The 15301-nt window shown below is 45.7% G+C and overlaps 1 protein-coding gene across 7 annotated transcripts; it reads right to left on the bottom strand.

The window, feature by feature from the left end:
* Nucleotides 1–6597: 6597 nt before the first annotated feature.
* On the bottom strand, nucleotides 6598–15054 carry LIPT1 (lipoyltransferase 1). Of its 7 annotated transcripts, none has more exons than XM_066579029.1 (4): nucleotides 14942–14979; nucleotides 12730–12904; nucleotides 12306–12366; nucleotides 6598–9217 (listed from the first exon to the last, which is right to left on the bottom strand). In XM_066579029.1, the coding sequence occupies exon 4, from the start codon at nucleotides 9209–9211 to the stop codon at nucleotides 8090–8092; it is 1122 nt and encodes a 373-aa protein (XP_066435126.1). In that variant the 5' UTR covers nucleotides 9212–9217; nucleotides 12306–12366; nucleotides 12730–12904; nucleotides 14942–14979; the 3' UTR covers nucleotides 6598–8089. The 7 variants fall into 7 exon arrangements, with proteins under 7 accessions (XP_066435126.1, XP_066435119.1, XP_066435103.1 ...); XM_066579022.1 differs by having other exon boundaries at nucleotides 14925–14951; XM_066579006.1 differs by lacking the exon at nucleotides 12730–12904 and having other exon boundaries at nucleotides 14942–15003.
* Nucleotides 15055–15301: the final 247 nt, after the last annotated feature.

The raw sequence follows: 15301 nt of genomic DNA on the forward strand, positions 1-15301 counted from the left end.
ACCCTTGTGAACGAATACATTGCAAACCAACGCCTTAGATGGTCACGTTTATACGATTGGGCGCAAAAACGCGCCGTTTATGCGCTCGTGTGACCGCACCCTAAAGCTTACAGACGATAGAGTTTACTAATTAGGAGTAAATAGGGGGGAGATAAGTGCTTGTTCTGCACACTGATCCAGGCATCTTTTAACCTCTTTAGTGGAACGCCCGGAAAATCTCCTTGGCTTGCTCCGCTGACCATGCAGTTAAAATTGTTATAATGTATTTTTTCATTACAAAAAAATCTTGCAATGTGATTGTTGGGTTCCTTAACCCTTTGCAATCCAATTTTGGATTCAGGGTTTCCTAGGGGGGGAGGCTTTCTCTTTCTGCCATTATACAATGCCACCATCTGCTGGCTAGAGCCAGTACTGCAGTATGGGACATGCTGGAGAGGCCCCCGACAACAGAGAGGCCAGTAATATACAGTAAGAATACCCTGCCGGATGTCTTCTGACATCGGAGCTGTGCAGGCTTCAATCAGAATGTCGTCAGACAGTGGATTGGAAAGGGTTAATAAATACTTGCGAGATAAAACTGCATTGTTGACTGATTCAAAAAACCTGCTCTGCGAGGCTTGACATGGTAATAATAAACCTGCCACTGAACGGCTTAAAGGGGACCTTCCAGTAGACCTTTGTAATGGAATCCAATAGCAGGGCTGTAACATGGGCATTGCTGTGTTTTATATACTGCATTTGTTTGGTCTAATAATAGCAACATAGTTAAGTAATTTGTTTTCGCTCCTTAGTGACGGAGCTTTTTTCCATTTTTACATTTTCGCTTTTTCCTCCCCACTTTTAAAAAAATTGTAACTCCTTTACTTATTCATCGACGTCGCTGTATGAGGGCTTGTTTTTTGCAGGATGAGTTGTATTTTTTAATGGTGCTATTTAATGTACTATATAATGTGCTGAAAAACTTTTAAAAAATTCTAAGTGGAGAGAAATGGAAAAAAAATGAAATTCTGCCATTTTTCAGTGCGTTTTGTTTCAATGGTGCAAAAACTGCAACAAAAATGACATAACTTTATTCTACAGGTCAGTACAATTACTACGATAGCAAACTTAGGGTTTATTTACACGTGTATATCGGCCGGTGTTTTCACTGCCGGATGATATACGCTTCCATCTGAGCAGTCCCCCTCCCCCTCACCGACTCTCTGCCCCTCTCCTCTCTTCCGAGCGGTTTGCAATGGGAGGGAGCGGGACAGGGCGGAGCTTAGCTCAGCGTTATTGTTCTTATTTTTACTTTATTTTTTTTAAAGTCCCCACAGAGGACAACAACATGCGATGCTTTGATCGCTCCTGCAGTATGATGTAATTATATCATTCTGTGATCGTGCAAGTAGTCTATTAAGCCACCTCTTCAGAAGGCCCCCGGCTGCCATGACACTCACACAGCTCCGAGTGATCTCATCGCGGGGGGCCGTACAGGACCCCCGAACATCGTTCAGGGGATTTGAATTGACAGCGACATTTAAAAGGTTAACAGCTCCAATGAGCCACGTGGCTCATTGCAGCAGTTGCCGTTGGATGTAAAAAACAGCCGGCACTTGGGATGTATGAAGGGAGGTGGCCCCGCAATCTCCCTTCATACACGTCCTGAATCTGCAGGACGTAAAAACACGATAGGCCGGTCACTAAGGGGTTAACACAAAGTTATGTTGCTATTATAAGACCAAACAAAAGCACTATATAAAACACAGCAATATCCATGTTGCATCGCTGCTCTTGGATTCCATTACAAAATTCTTCTGACAGGTTCCCTTTAAATGAATAGGGTACTATATATAAAATCGTGTATATACAAATATGAAGTGCATTCGGGGGTACAGGGTATGGGGAATGCAGTGGGATGAAGGGGGTCAAGTTTCAAAGGGGAAAAATATATAGGAATAAATGGAGAAGAGATAGATTAGAGAATATCGTAGTTCTCCCTAAAAAGATGTGTTATTAGGTCACGCTTAAAAATGTGGACGTTGATAATTAACCTGATTATCTGGGGCAGCACATTCTAGAGGACTGGTGCAGCTTGGGAAAAATCCTGACGATAGGAGTGGAAAGTTCAGATTACAGATGTACTACATTGTTTCATATTCACTAGGCGCCCCGTTCTTGCGCTGTGTCCCCGCGACATTTTTCAGTCCGCTGTGTGCGTGTGCTCTCCCATAGGGATGAATCAGAGAGCGCACACAGAGCGGCTGGAATGAGTCATGCTTTGTGCGTGTGCCAACTTTGTGGGGACACAGTGGAGGAACAGAACACCCAGTGTGTATGAAACACAGCTCCCGGACTCCTTGTTCCCTGAACTTTGGGGCTCAAAGGTAATGACAGGTTCCCTTTAAAGGGGCTTTCTGATTAAAGGGGTTGTCCCGCGAAAGCAAGTGGGGTTATACACTTCTGTATGGCCATATTAATGCACTTTGTAATATACATCGTGCATTAATTATGAGCCATACAGAAGTTATTCACTTACCTGTTCCGTTGCTGGCGTCCCCGTCGCCATGGTGCCGTCTAATTTCAGCGTCTAATCACCCGATTAGACGCACTTGCGCAGTCCGGTCTTCTGGCTGGTGAATGGGGCCGCTCGTGCCGGAGAGCTGGTCACCGCGTCGTCATCGTAGCTCCGCCCCGTCACGTGTGCTGATTCCAGCCAATCAGGAGGCTGGAATCGGCAATGGAACGCAAGGAAGGAGAAGAAAATCCATGGTGCACCATGGGAGAAGACCTGCGGCCCACCGTGGGAGAAGACCAGCGGCGCCATCTTCACAAGAAGAATAGAAGAAGCTGCAGAACGCTGATGCAGGTAAGCGCAATGTGCTTTTTAAAAACTAACCCATGCTTTCTTTTTAACAGGGCAGAATGCGGGGGTAAGTGAAAAAAAAAATTTTTCACTTTCGCCGCGGGACAACCCCTTTAATAAAAAGATTGATTGCAGTGAGGGTATGCATTATACATGAAAAACCAACGATTTTCACCTCTCTGCTGCCCCTCCAGTCTTCTTTTTACTTCAGCTACAGGGGTCCCATGGTTGTTTACCCATGTGACCGCTGCAGCCAATAGAAGGTCCCAACACGGGGAGTCATCAGTGACGCTCTGTAAACCTGTTGAGGCTTCCACATTAGAGGCCCACATGACAGGTTTACGGGATGTCACCAGGCCAGACGATCCGGAACATCAACTGTTACATGTTATGGTGCCAGAGCGCCAAAACTGCGCTCGGACGCCATGATGAGTACATTGCTAATATATAATTTTGGAAACAGGAGGCCCAAACTATACTAAGAAAATAAGTTGGACAACCTCTTTAAATTTAAAACTCAGGGTCACATGATCAAATTCAACCAATAAAATACTGCACACCATTCCCATTCATACAAAGCATATCATCACATGGTATCATTGCTCCAATCATATGTCACAATTCCTTTTCATTCAAAAATTGAATAATACCATTTATTCAACAAGAAAGAATGATGCAAATTCCTAATCACTTTAAATAACATTTCAGTTCCATCTCAATATTGAAACCAACTGGACTTAAAGGGGTTTTCTGTGTAAAATACCATTGATTACTTATCCTTAGAATAGGTATTTGCAGCGCTCACACCTGCACCCGCTTGGCTGATCGGTCGGGGTCCCGAGTGGCAGATCCCAGCCGATCAACTATTGATGAGCTATCCTGAGGACAGGTTATCAGTAGTATTCTCCATTTAATCTATTCAGATTGTAGTTTCATGAGTCTGACTTTTTACCAATCACTTAAACAAAACCCTCTCCCTGCCAAAGCCTCTTAAAGGGGTTGTCCCGCGAAAGCAAGTGGGGGTAAGCACTTCTGTATGGCCATATTAATGCACTTTGTAATATACATCGTGCATTAAATATGAGCCATACAGAAGTTATTCACTTACCTGCTCCGTTGCTAGCGTCCCCATCTCCATGGTGCCGTCTAATTTCAGCGTCTAATCGCCCGATTAGACGCGCTTGCGCAGTCCGGTCTTCTCCCTTCTGAATGGGGCCGCTCGTGCCGGAGAGCTGCTCCTCGTAGCTCCGCCCTGTCACGTGTGCCGATTCCAGCCAATCAGGAGGCTGGAATCGGCAATGGAACGCACAGAGCCCACAGTGCACCATGGGAGAAGACCTGCGGTCCACCGTGGGTGAAGATCCCGGCAGCCATCTTCGCAAGGTAAGTAAGAAGTCACCGGAGCGCGGGGATTCGGGTAAGTACTATCCGGTTTTTTTTTTTAAACCCCTGCATCGGGTTTGTCGCGCGCCGAACGGGGGGCTATTGAAAAAAAAACAAACCCGTTTCGGCGCGGGACAACCCCGTTTAACCAGCTTTATACCACAAAACCTCAAACCCTGTCAAACGTTTAAATTCAGTCATGTTCGAGGAAATCCTCCTGCTGGAAGCTCTTTTAGTGGAATTGATAAGGGAACTTTTTTTCTATAAGAAAAAGTGATTTAATAATTTTTATCACCCTTTCTTGTAGAATAAATAGTAATAAACAATTTATGAATAAAAAGGAGTTGTGAAATATGATTGGAGCGGGAGAACAGATGCTGTGCGGGGATGGTGATTGTGTGCAGGGTCTTACTGGCTGAATTTGGTTTAAATGTTCGTGTTTTGGAGGATTGTATTATATTTTATTGGAACAAATCTTGTTTAAAGTTTTATTGAGAGATTTTAATTTTCTGTTTTAACCCCTTAATGACACGGCCTATTTTGGGCTTAAGGACGCAACGATTTTTGGCCGATTTTAATCTCCATTTTTCAAAAGCCATAACTTTTTTATTTTTCCGTCGATGCGGCCGTATAAGGGCTTGTTTTTTGCGTGGCGAGCTGTTGTTTTTATCGGTGCCACTTTTGGGTACATAGACTATATTGTAAAACTTTTATTATTTTTTTTTATGATAACAGGGAGAGAAAACGCATCAATTCTGCCATCGATTTTGGTTGTTTTTTTTTTTACAGCGTTACTCATACAGTATAAAAGATACAATACATTTTTTCTGCAGACTGGTACGATTACAACAATACCTAAATTTTTATATTTTTTTTAGGTTTTTCCACTTTCCTCCAATAAAAACCCTTTCCTTTTTGGAATTTTTTTTTTCTATATCGCTGCATTCAAAGTCCTGTAACTTTTTTATTTTTACCTTTTTTATGCTAATATGAGAAAAAGCACAAAAAAAGGTTTTTTTACATTTTTTTTTTGTACATTTTTATCATCTTTTTTTTTTTACACTGTTAGTGTCCCTCTGAGGGACTTAAAGGACAGCACTGATGATCGCTGTGATACGGCATGGCAGGATTTCTGTCCTGCCATGCCTAATCGCTTATACAGCGATCCCAGGCACTGGCAACACGCTGGGCTCTCTGCGATTATATCGCGAGAGCCCAGCAACTTCACAGAGGGAGCGGACTCCCTCTGTGAACCCTTCCCATGCCGCGATCTATATAGATCACGGCAGGGAAGGGGTTAACAGCGGGGGCTCATCTCCGATGCACCCCTAAGGCTGCAGCGGGAGGCCGGCTATGACTGACAGCCGGTTCCCGCTGCGGGATAGCGCGAAATCAGTCATGATCTCGCACTATTCCTATGACGTAAGGGTACGTAATTTTGCGGGAAGTACCCTGCTCCCATGACGTACCCTTACGTCATGGGGAGGGAAGGGGTTAATTATGGTATTAGGAATTTACATTTTGAATATCTGAAGCCATGTCAAAACACAGAAAAATAGCCATCCTACTTACTAATGTACTGATAGGACCACTGGCGTACGTACAGGAGGTGCAGTCACACCTCGGCCCAGGAGCCATAGGGAGCCCATAAAGTCTCTCTTCTCCATATTGCAGACCAATACTATCAATGAAGCTTTATAGTTGGGGGTCCAGATCCAGATCTCGCACTGGGGCCCTGCAGTTGCGCCTCTGATAACAGTCAATTGTCCTCATTTATTAATACGTTTGCACTAATGTTTGTGTTGTATAATGTGACTTTTAAGAATCTAACAGAACATGTCCTGCAGCAGAAAATCCGCATGTGTTACATTTGTATTTTCTGTAGATTTGCTGCATATTTCACCCGCTCATCTGAACAGGTGTGAACATTGACATGCTGCAGATCTAAAATCCGCACCCAAGGTCACTGTGGATTTTGGTAAGCAGTGTGTGGATGAGGCTGCATTCCCACGAACGTATATCGGCTCGGTTTTCACGCCGAGCCGATATACGTCGTCTTCATGTGCAGGGGGGGGGGAGAGGATGGAAGAGCCAGGAGCAGGAACTGAGCTCCCGCCCCCTCTCTGCCTCCTCTCCGCCCCTCTGCACTATTTGCAATGAGAGAAGGCGGGAGGACGGGGCGGGGCTAAGTTCCGAGAATTAGCCCCGCCCCGGTTCCGGCTCTCCCCATTGCAAATAGTGCAGAGGGGCGGAGAGGAGGCAGAGAGGGGGCGGGAGCTCAGTTCCTGCTCTTCCATCCCCCCTCCCCCCTGCACATGAGGGCGACATATATCGGCTCGGCGTGTTAAACCGAGCCGATATACGTTCGTGGGAATGCAGCCCACGATCCACTTTGCTGTAATATGCAGTGGATTTTACCCATGCAAATCAATTTTGAAAATCCGCAGCATAAGCGGATATATCCTTTAGAAGAACGCATCAAATTTAATAAGGGACAAGAGTGTGTGGTCTTCAAAGAGAAGCCGTTTAGGTCACATTTATTAACTTGCAAATTAACCATAAACGGCAAACACTCAAGTGGCCCATGTAAGATAAGAAAGGGATGGGGATGGGGAGGGGGGGGTTAAAGGTCTGGTCAGGCAATTTACATCTGAAAAGCAGACAAATTATTGCCTAACATTTCAATTTTCCATAAATCATCACAACCTTTCTCTATTGTCATAGTTCTTAACGGGATTATCCAGACTTTAAAGATTGATGTCCTATCTGCAGGCTACACTATTAATATCTGATTGGTGGGGGTCTGCCATCCAGGACCGCTGTCTGAAGGGGCCGCAGCATGTGTGCGAGCTCTGCAGCTTCTGCAATGTTTACATCTGAGTACGATCCTCCGAGTGCTCAGAATGGTATATTTTTCATAACAGCCCTTCGAAGTACTTCAGATTTATGCCATTGATTTCAATGGGACTACACTGCAGTACCCAGAACATCCGTAATAAAACGTACTGCATTCTGAGCACTCAAATGAACCTGCTCCTATGTAAACAATGAAAAGGCTGCAGAGCTCACAGGAGTGCTACAGCCCCTCCAATCAGCTGAATGGCAGGGGTCCCTGCCGGCAGACCCTCACAGATAAGATATTGATGGCCTGCACTGAGGATGAACCATCAAGTTTAAAAACCTGGATAATCCCTTTAAAGTGGACTAATCTAAGTAAATGTGAGTCGCAGTGTTCAATGTTGATTCTCCTGCATTTCACCACTATAAATTATTCTATTAAATATTAATTTGAAAGTAGGTATAATATACGATAAAACCCGACCTGAAAGCATTTTAAAATATATTTGTTAATATCAGCCCTTTGTTCTTGCGCAGCGTGACACATTACCTAAAACCGGCTTCACACGGGCGAGAAAATCATACAAGATTTGTGCGTTGCAAGAACCCCTTTTGAATGGTGTCCTTCGCATGATCAATGTTATGCTGCATGGCACCGCGGTGCAGAAAACAGATCCCGGCATGTTATATCTTTGTCCATGCTTATCAATGGGGCCGGCGGCTGCATCGCACCACATCCTAGGTGCACGCGATGCGAGGTCTCCCAGTGAAAACAATGGGAGAAACTCTGCAATCCCCTGCTGCGGCTGTACCTACATCCGAGAAGTGATGTCAGGCTGTTCTGACATAAAAACTCCTCGCATCCACGTGGAATTCACATGGTGGGGAGCGCGATATGGAGCCGTGATTCACACCCCCATATCGCGCTCAGCTGTGTGAAGTTAGCCTAACACTTGTAATAGTAATGAAATAAAAAAATCTGAAATATTGTTAAAACACTGTCTTATATTAAGAATGATGACATCACATTATTGACACCAACTTCTCACATAACATGTTCCACTTTGTGTGAAGTTCATCGTCGTCTGGGAAGGTCCTCAGTAACGTAGTCACTAAGAACACTATCTCACCTGGACAATATTTACTACCCAGCAGACTATTCTGCAGCTCCCAGCAGTGCTGCTCCGACAACCAGTGACTGGGCAGCGCCATAACGCAGCTTTCTATATAACCATTCTTTATAGACATGTTTAATTTACCGTCCACCACAATGTTCTTATGTAAAATCTGAAAGGATTTTTGCACATCAAATTTGGGTGTCTTTCCATAAATCCAATCCCAAGTGCAAAGCTCCTTTTTTTTGTGTGTGATCCCTGGAAAGAGCATCTCATCCCGTGGGTCAACTACATGAACATTTGGTTTATCGTCATACTGAAGACTATATTCGTTGGCGACAGCATCCATAACCGCTTCACATGTAAGAGATGGGTGAGCTTGAGAGAGGTTTTTTACCAGCGAGGGCACACTCGGCGTGGCATTGCTTTGTATACCATCATAAGGACTTCGCAGTACGACAGGTATGAGCCAGCTATCTGCACTACACAACAATGTGCAGTGGTGATACGCAACAGTCCTTCCAAGCTTAGCAGCAGTCCCCGATATCTTGTACTTGCCCTCTAGCAGGAGATCATATCTCTGTGTTGCTTGCACATCCAAAGATGGTTCCAAGGATTTGAGAGCTCTAATAACCAAATGTAAATTTTCCATTCTATCATATTTTTTCTTAGGTGTGAAAAAAGTGAAGTTAATATTTCCCAGATCATGAAATACAGTCCCACCGCCACTTCTTCTCCTTGCTAGTCCAATGCCCTTCTCTCTCATCAAATGCAGGTTGCATTCTTTCCATGGATTCTGGTGCCGACCAATCACCACAGTCGGGGAGTTTCTCCATAGAAAAAGAACATTTTTCTGCTCCAAGTCCATATGGTCATGGATCCAGTCTTCGACTGCCAGATTCTCATACACGCTGTTTGATGTGGACTGCAGGATGAGCCCTTTTCTTGCCAAACTTCCAAATCTTGCAGCCGTTCTGCGACAAAATACTGGCGCACAAACCCTCTTCACAGCTAATGGACTCAACAGCATTTTTCACTAAACCAATGGAGAAAAAAATAATTGAGGGTTAGCAATAGTTCACGGGAATAAAACCGGGACATATATCTAATTAAAGGGCCGCTTCGGTGAAATTAGAAAAAAAAATATTATGCAGCGGACCCCCAGTATACACAAGTGGGCTAGTATTACTTGGGTCAGTCATTCCTTTCTATCTGAAACTCTTCTCTGTAGGTGGGTGATGTGATCTCATTCTGACCACCTGAGAACTACTTGGTTTTATAGGCATATTCATCATTACATTTTGAGCATTCTCAGAGCATGGAAAAAATAAAAACCAGGACTGGGGAGAAGCGGAATAGAGCCAGCCAGGAGTGGGAGAGATATTGCTGACAGCAGTCACTGCCCAGTGCTACAGTCCTGGTTTCTGTTTTCCACAACCCAAGCATGCTCAGAATACAATCATGAATATACCTCCTATCACAGTTACTGATGATGATTAGAGGCTCCTGTCACACAGTTATAATGAAGGAGATCACAGCTCATCCTCTTGACTGTATAATTATGGTCTGTAGCTTATTTAGGTGAATATAGAATACAGAAGGTAATGGCAGTGTCCTCCCAACAGGAAGCTATGCTAGCTGGTCATGTGATGCTGTGCTGATGCATCATGGGAGTATTAGCAGAGCATGGAGAGAAATCTGAGCATCAAGATGGTGCCTGTTAAGCATACAACAGAACGCTGCACTGCATGGAAGTGATTGCAATACACAGAGGAGATGTCCAGAGTGTGAGAGGCAATCAGGTTGAGGAGGGGCAGGAATACAAAAATGTGTTATGACCTGACTGACCCATTAATGCATTTAGGACTTCTAGTAATAACTAATCATTCAGAATGCCTCTTTCTGCAGCCTAAATTAATAATGAGAAAAGGTGTGTCCCAGACTACTTCAGATTAGGCCCTGTAGCTAAACTATAGTCACAAATCACTCGTGACTATAGAGTTAAAAAACATCCCCAGTAGGTACTGACTCAGGTATCAATTTTGAGCTCCTGACTGGAGGGTCATTTTAAGATCACGATTTAGAGCTAAGAATTACAGCAGACATTTTTTTCAGCTGTGGAACAATGCCTTTGTTGTTGGCTCAGAGCACGCCTCTACCCGTCCACCAAATACTTGTTACACCTGTATTACAGGAAGTCTGCTGTAGTAATAGACCGTGCCAATCATACCAACGGGCTACTATAGTACATGGTTATATTGAGTCCACCAGGATGGAAGCTGCTCTGAGCTCCAGAAGGAGGAACCTTAAGAGGTAACATCCATACATCTTACTGCTGCATATAGAAGCAAGCTGACTGCTAAGGAAGTGTCTCTCACTCTGGAGGAGTCAGCACAGCCCCCTGCTACAGATTTAAATGGGCAATCTACGAGGGGGCACCCAAAAGAAACAGGGATTCATTTATTAAAGATTATGAATTTAGTTGTACATTTTGGAACTTCCATCTCCTTCAGAGTTCTCTCCATGTGAGGCATTACTTTTGTCCAAACCTTTTTTCCACTGCTCAAAGCATTTATTAAACTCATTGTTATTGCTGTCTTTTAGTATTTAAGCCATTTTTTTGTTTCACCTCTTCAACATCAGCAAAACATTTTCCTTTGAGGTCTCTTTAAACCCAAAATAAAAAGTTGTCACACGGAGTGAGATCGGGTAAATATGGAGGGTGAGGCGAATGGGGTCATGCCGTTCTGCATCACAAATGAACCAACACTCAGCGCTGTGTGGGCTGGTGCATTGTCATGATGAAAGAACCAGTCACCTTGTTTGCCACAAATCCAGGGGTGTGGAGTCCCATTTTGGTGGATTCAGAGTTGGTAGAAATAATAATAATCTTTATTTGTATAGCGCCAACATATTCCGCAGCGCTTACATAGACAGGGGAAATAAAAACAAAACCATGGTTACATGAATGAATTAATGGAAACAATAGGGGTGAGGGTCCTGCTCCAATGAGCTTACATACTACAAGTAATGGGGGGATACAAAAAGTAAAGGAGCTGGAGATGTGCAAGGTATGGTGAGGTGGAGAGTGAGGGATGCTATACAAACACAATGGTCAGGCCGTATAGTGGCTAAATCGGGATGACTGCAGCTGCTGGTTGATTACGGCTAGCAGAGAGAGTACAGAGGGGTTTGGTTTAGGGTATGCGGTATGCCTCCCTGAAGAGGTACGTTTTTAGAGCACACTTGAAGTTCTGTATGTCAGGGATTGCCCAGATAGTTTGGAGTAATGCGTTCCAGAGGACCGGTGCTGCTCTGGAGAAGTCTTGGAGGCGGAAATAAGAGGTTCAAATTAAAAGGGCACTTAATCTGATTTCGTTAGCGGAGCAGAGGGCGCGAGCTTGGTGGATTGAGATGAGGAAGGCAATGTAAGGTGGTGCGGTACTGTGGATCGCTTTGTGGATGAGGGTGGTGAGTTTGAATTGAATTCTGTATTTAACGGGCAGCCAGTGCAGTGACCGGCACAGGGCAGAGGTGTCCGAGTAGCGGCTGGACAGGAAGATAAGCCTGGCTGCCACATTTAGGATGGATTAGAGAGGGTAGAGTCTGGTGCGGGGGAGGCCGATCAGCAGCGAGTTGCAATAATCGAGCCGACAGTGGAGCGTTTTTAGTGTGTCCAAAGTGAGAAAAGGGCGGATTCTTGCGATGTTCTTGAGGTGCAGCTGACATGTTCGGGCCACAGATTGGATATAGAGGGTAAAGGAGAGATCGGAGTCACATATAACCCCAAGACAGTGGGCGTGCTGTCTGGGAGTTATGGTGGTGCCACACACTGAGATGGAGATGTCAGGATGAGGTTGGTTAGCCGAGGGTGGAAACACCAGTAGGTCAGTTTTTGAGAGGTTCAGTTTTAGGTAGAGCGAGGACATAGTGTTAAAGACAGCGGACAGTCGGTGATGTTCTGGAGGAAAGGTGCAGAGATGTCACGGCAACATTGTACCAACTCCAGCGTATAAAAAAAATATATATAAGGCCCCCTGAAGACGGCCGGGTGGGATCCGGCTGTGAGAATTCTCGCAGCGGGACCCGACCCGTGCCCCTGCAGAGAGCAGCGCGGCACTCACCTGCTCCCGCGGCTCTGGATCTTTCATGTGCCGTTTTTTTCCGTACATTGTGACATTTCACCTTGTTTGAAACAGGAGAAGCATTTGTAAACGTCTGTTTTAATCATGGCAGCTTCCTTACAGGCTCTTTGTAGCAGAACAACTGTATTTGCTGTTTTTTTTCCCAAAAGAAAACAGAATTTCACAGCTGCACCATCACAAAAGTAAGCGAAATTGAAAAAAGAAAAATCACCGGAGCCGCACACAACCGTCCCCAAGCATGTTGGGTGGCATACCGCCTCCGAAGGGTCTGCAGATATTCACCTAGAAGCCCGTACTAGAACATCCCACCAGAAGATCCCCTCTCTGTTGGGTCCCCCCTCATACTGTATAATGCGTTATTTCCATGCTGACACATCACTAGTATGATCGGCGGGAGGCTGACCTCTACAACGCCCACTGATGAAGAATGAGGGGGTCACACAACCAATCTAGCTCTTATACTGGCAATTTAATAGAAACAGCCCTTAAATGGAAATGTGTGTCTGTCCGTAAACTCCACAGCTGCTCCCACGATGATTGAATTCCAACTGCAGGCCTGCCGTTGTGTTGAGATAGCTCTGATAAGAGATAAGCAGGTGTCACACGGGTGAAAGCAGATGTACGAGCTCATTTGCACAATAGGCGTTGCGTGCTTGCGCGCACATTTGCATGTTTTAGGCCTCGTTTAGATTAGCGCTGTTTTAGCGCATTAGAGGCGTGTGAAAAGAGTGTTTCGAATTAAACTAATAGTTTCCTATAGAAACTTCCAGATGAAGGAATTTTAGACGCGCAAAATACTCGCACCTAACAAAGATAGGACATGTGACGGCGAGGTGTGCATCGGAGGCTTCTTTCCTACGAGCGTATATCAGCCAGCATTTTCACGGCTGGACAATATACGCTACCATCTGGGGCGTAGAAGCTGGTTCACACGACATGGGGTCTGATGCAAATACGCTGAGGTCACCATGCCATCGCCCCTTTCCCCTCCCTCCCGCTTGCAGGCTCACCTCTGTCCTCCTCCCCGCTTGTTCTTTGCAATGGTGAGGGGCGGGATGGGGGCAGAGCTAACTGCTGTCCTGTCCCGCCTCCTCCCATTGCTGGCTGTGGACAAGGAGCAGCATAGCTCCACCCCCTCCCATTGCAAAGAGCCAGCGGGGAGGAGAGCAGAGGTGAGCCTGCAAGCAGGGAGGAGAGCAGAGGGAGGGCGTTTAGCAGCCACGCTGTTAAACTCCCTCCTACCTGCGGCCGCTGCCATGGGCTCCCATAGGAGCCCATGCAGTGGCAGACGTATTCTGGTGCAAAAGATAGTTCCAGGACTATATTGGCTGGCCGGGCGCTTTTATGTCACGAGAATACAGCCATGTGATTTGATGCACTGGAATCCAATGCATCACAGCGTATATCTGCCGACTGTGGGAAGGAAGCCTAAGGTCCATGTTGTGTGAAAAGATAGGACTTGACCTATTTTTGGAGTGTGCTCTCCATAGACTCCTATATATAAATGTACTAATTTTAAACACAAAGTACAGGAATGAGCTCCTCATTTTTGTTTTGGATGTCGATGGTTTTGGGTGGTGTTGGGGGATTTTCTCTCTTGACGTCATACAAGACCTCTGGGGGTCATTCATATTGTCTTTTTTTCCATTTCACACTTTCCCACTGTAGCTGGAGGATCTATAAGAGCCCCAGTTACAGGATAAAACATCCCCTGTAGTGACAATAGTCACTGGCAGAGCTGATCAGGGTCTTCTAGGACCCTGTAGCTCTGCTGTGCCAGGGAATCCCGGTAGTCATGTGATCGTCGGGTCTCGTAGTGGGAGAAACACTTCTACTTTCTCTCTGCACTACATAGCGTGTAGCCTGTAAAGGAGAAGCAGAAGTGGTTAAAAACGGCTTCTTCCCTGGGTCCTCGGCTGTGTCTGACAGCTGAGGATCCCACCTGCTCCAGCAGAGGCTTGAGTCCCACACCATACTTTTACTATCATCCAGGTTTCAAGCCCAGGACCAGGTGCCATAAATTTACCACACTTGGTCCTTAAAGGGTTGATTGCCTACTTTGACAATTGATCCCAAGGAGACGTGGGGCGTCTGTAAGCCTCACTATTATGCTTGCTACGGCTCCATTAGGCTGTATTTCCTGTCCGTATGTCCATTATAATCTATGAGGCTATACACAAGGACCAGTAATCCATGCAAGACAAAAAAAAAAATGGAAGTCGCGTGTCCTATTCCGGTCCGTTCGAGAATAGTAACTGCAGCCGTCTGTGCAGGGAATCACCAATACACCCTTAAGGAAGGCAAGGGGCCTCCAGTGCCGTAAATGCTGCAGGCAGCGGGCCCCAGATATACCAATGCCAGCCTACAACCTGCCCCTAGGAGGCGCTTCTACTGCTACCACCGTCAGTGGGAGCAGCAGAAGCACATATGCAGCTGGCTCCCCCTAGTGGCAGTGCCAGCACACAGTTCTGAGCAAGCGGGATATTCCCTCGTAGTCCAGACAACTGCGCTTTATAACCAGCCGCACAGCGGGTCATATAAAGGAGAGCCGCTGCTACACTGCAATATGTCACGGATAATCTTATCATGTGCCCGTACAGAGTCACCACAGTCACCTCACGAGCTCCGTCATGTATCCACGCTCAGGTCTTACCGCGCATGCGCGCTTCTAGTAGTGGAGGTGAAACCAATGTAGCAGAGACAGGAGAGCACTGTGCTAAAGGACCTTTGATGATGTCACGATCGCGTGGTCAGTCACGTGTGTGGGAGGAGTCAGGCTCCAAGTTCAGTGTAGGATAGGTTTGTCTTTTACTTGCAGGTTAGGTTGTAAAGATGTAAGCGCCACTGCGCCTGCGCCCAGACTCCTCTCGCCTGCATAGCGCTTGCATGGCACATGGCAGGACTGAACCACTACATGCTTCTACCCAATGCTAGATGCCCCAAGCATGCATGACATTGGTTCGTGAACTCGGAAT

The sequence above is a fragment of the Eleutherodactylus coqui genome, chromosome 1 (genome assembly GCF_035609145.1).
Source record: "Eleutherodactylus coqui strain aEleCoq1 chromosome 1, aEleCoq1.hap1, whole genome shotgun sequence".
NCBI lineage: Eukaryota > Metazoa > Chordata > Amphibia > Anura > Eleutherodactylidae > Eleutherodactylus > Eleutherodactylus coqui.

Excerpts from the sequence above, each read along its gene's own strand:
- LIPT1 (XM_066579036.1), bottom strand. The coding sequence starts at position 9,211 with ATGCTGTTGAGTCCATTAGCTGTGAAGAGGGTTTGTGCGCCAGTATTT.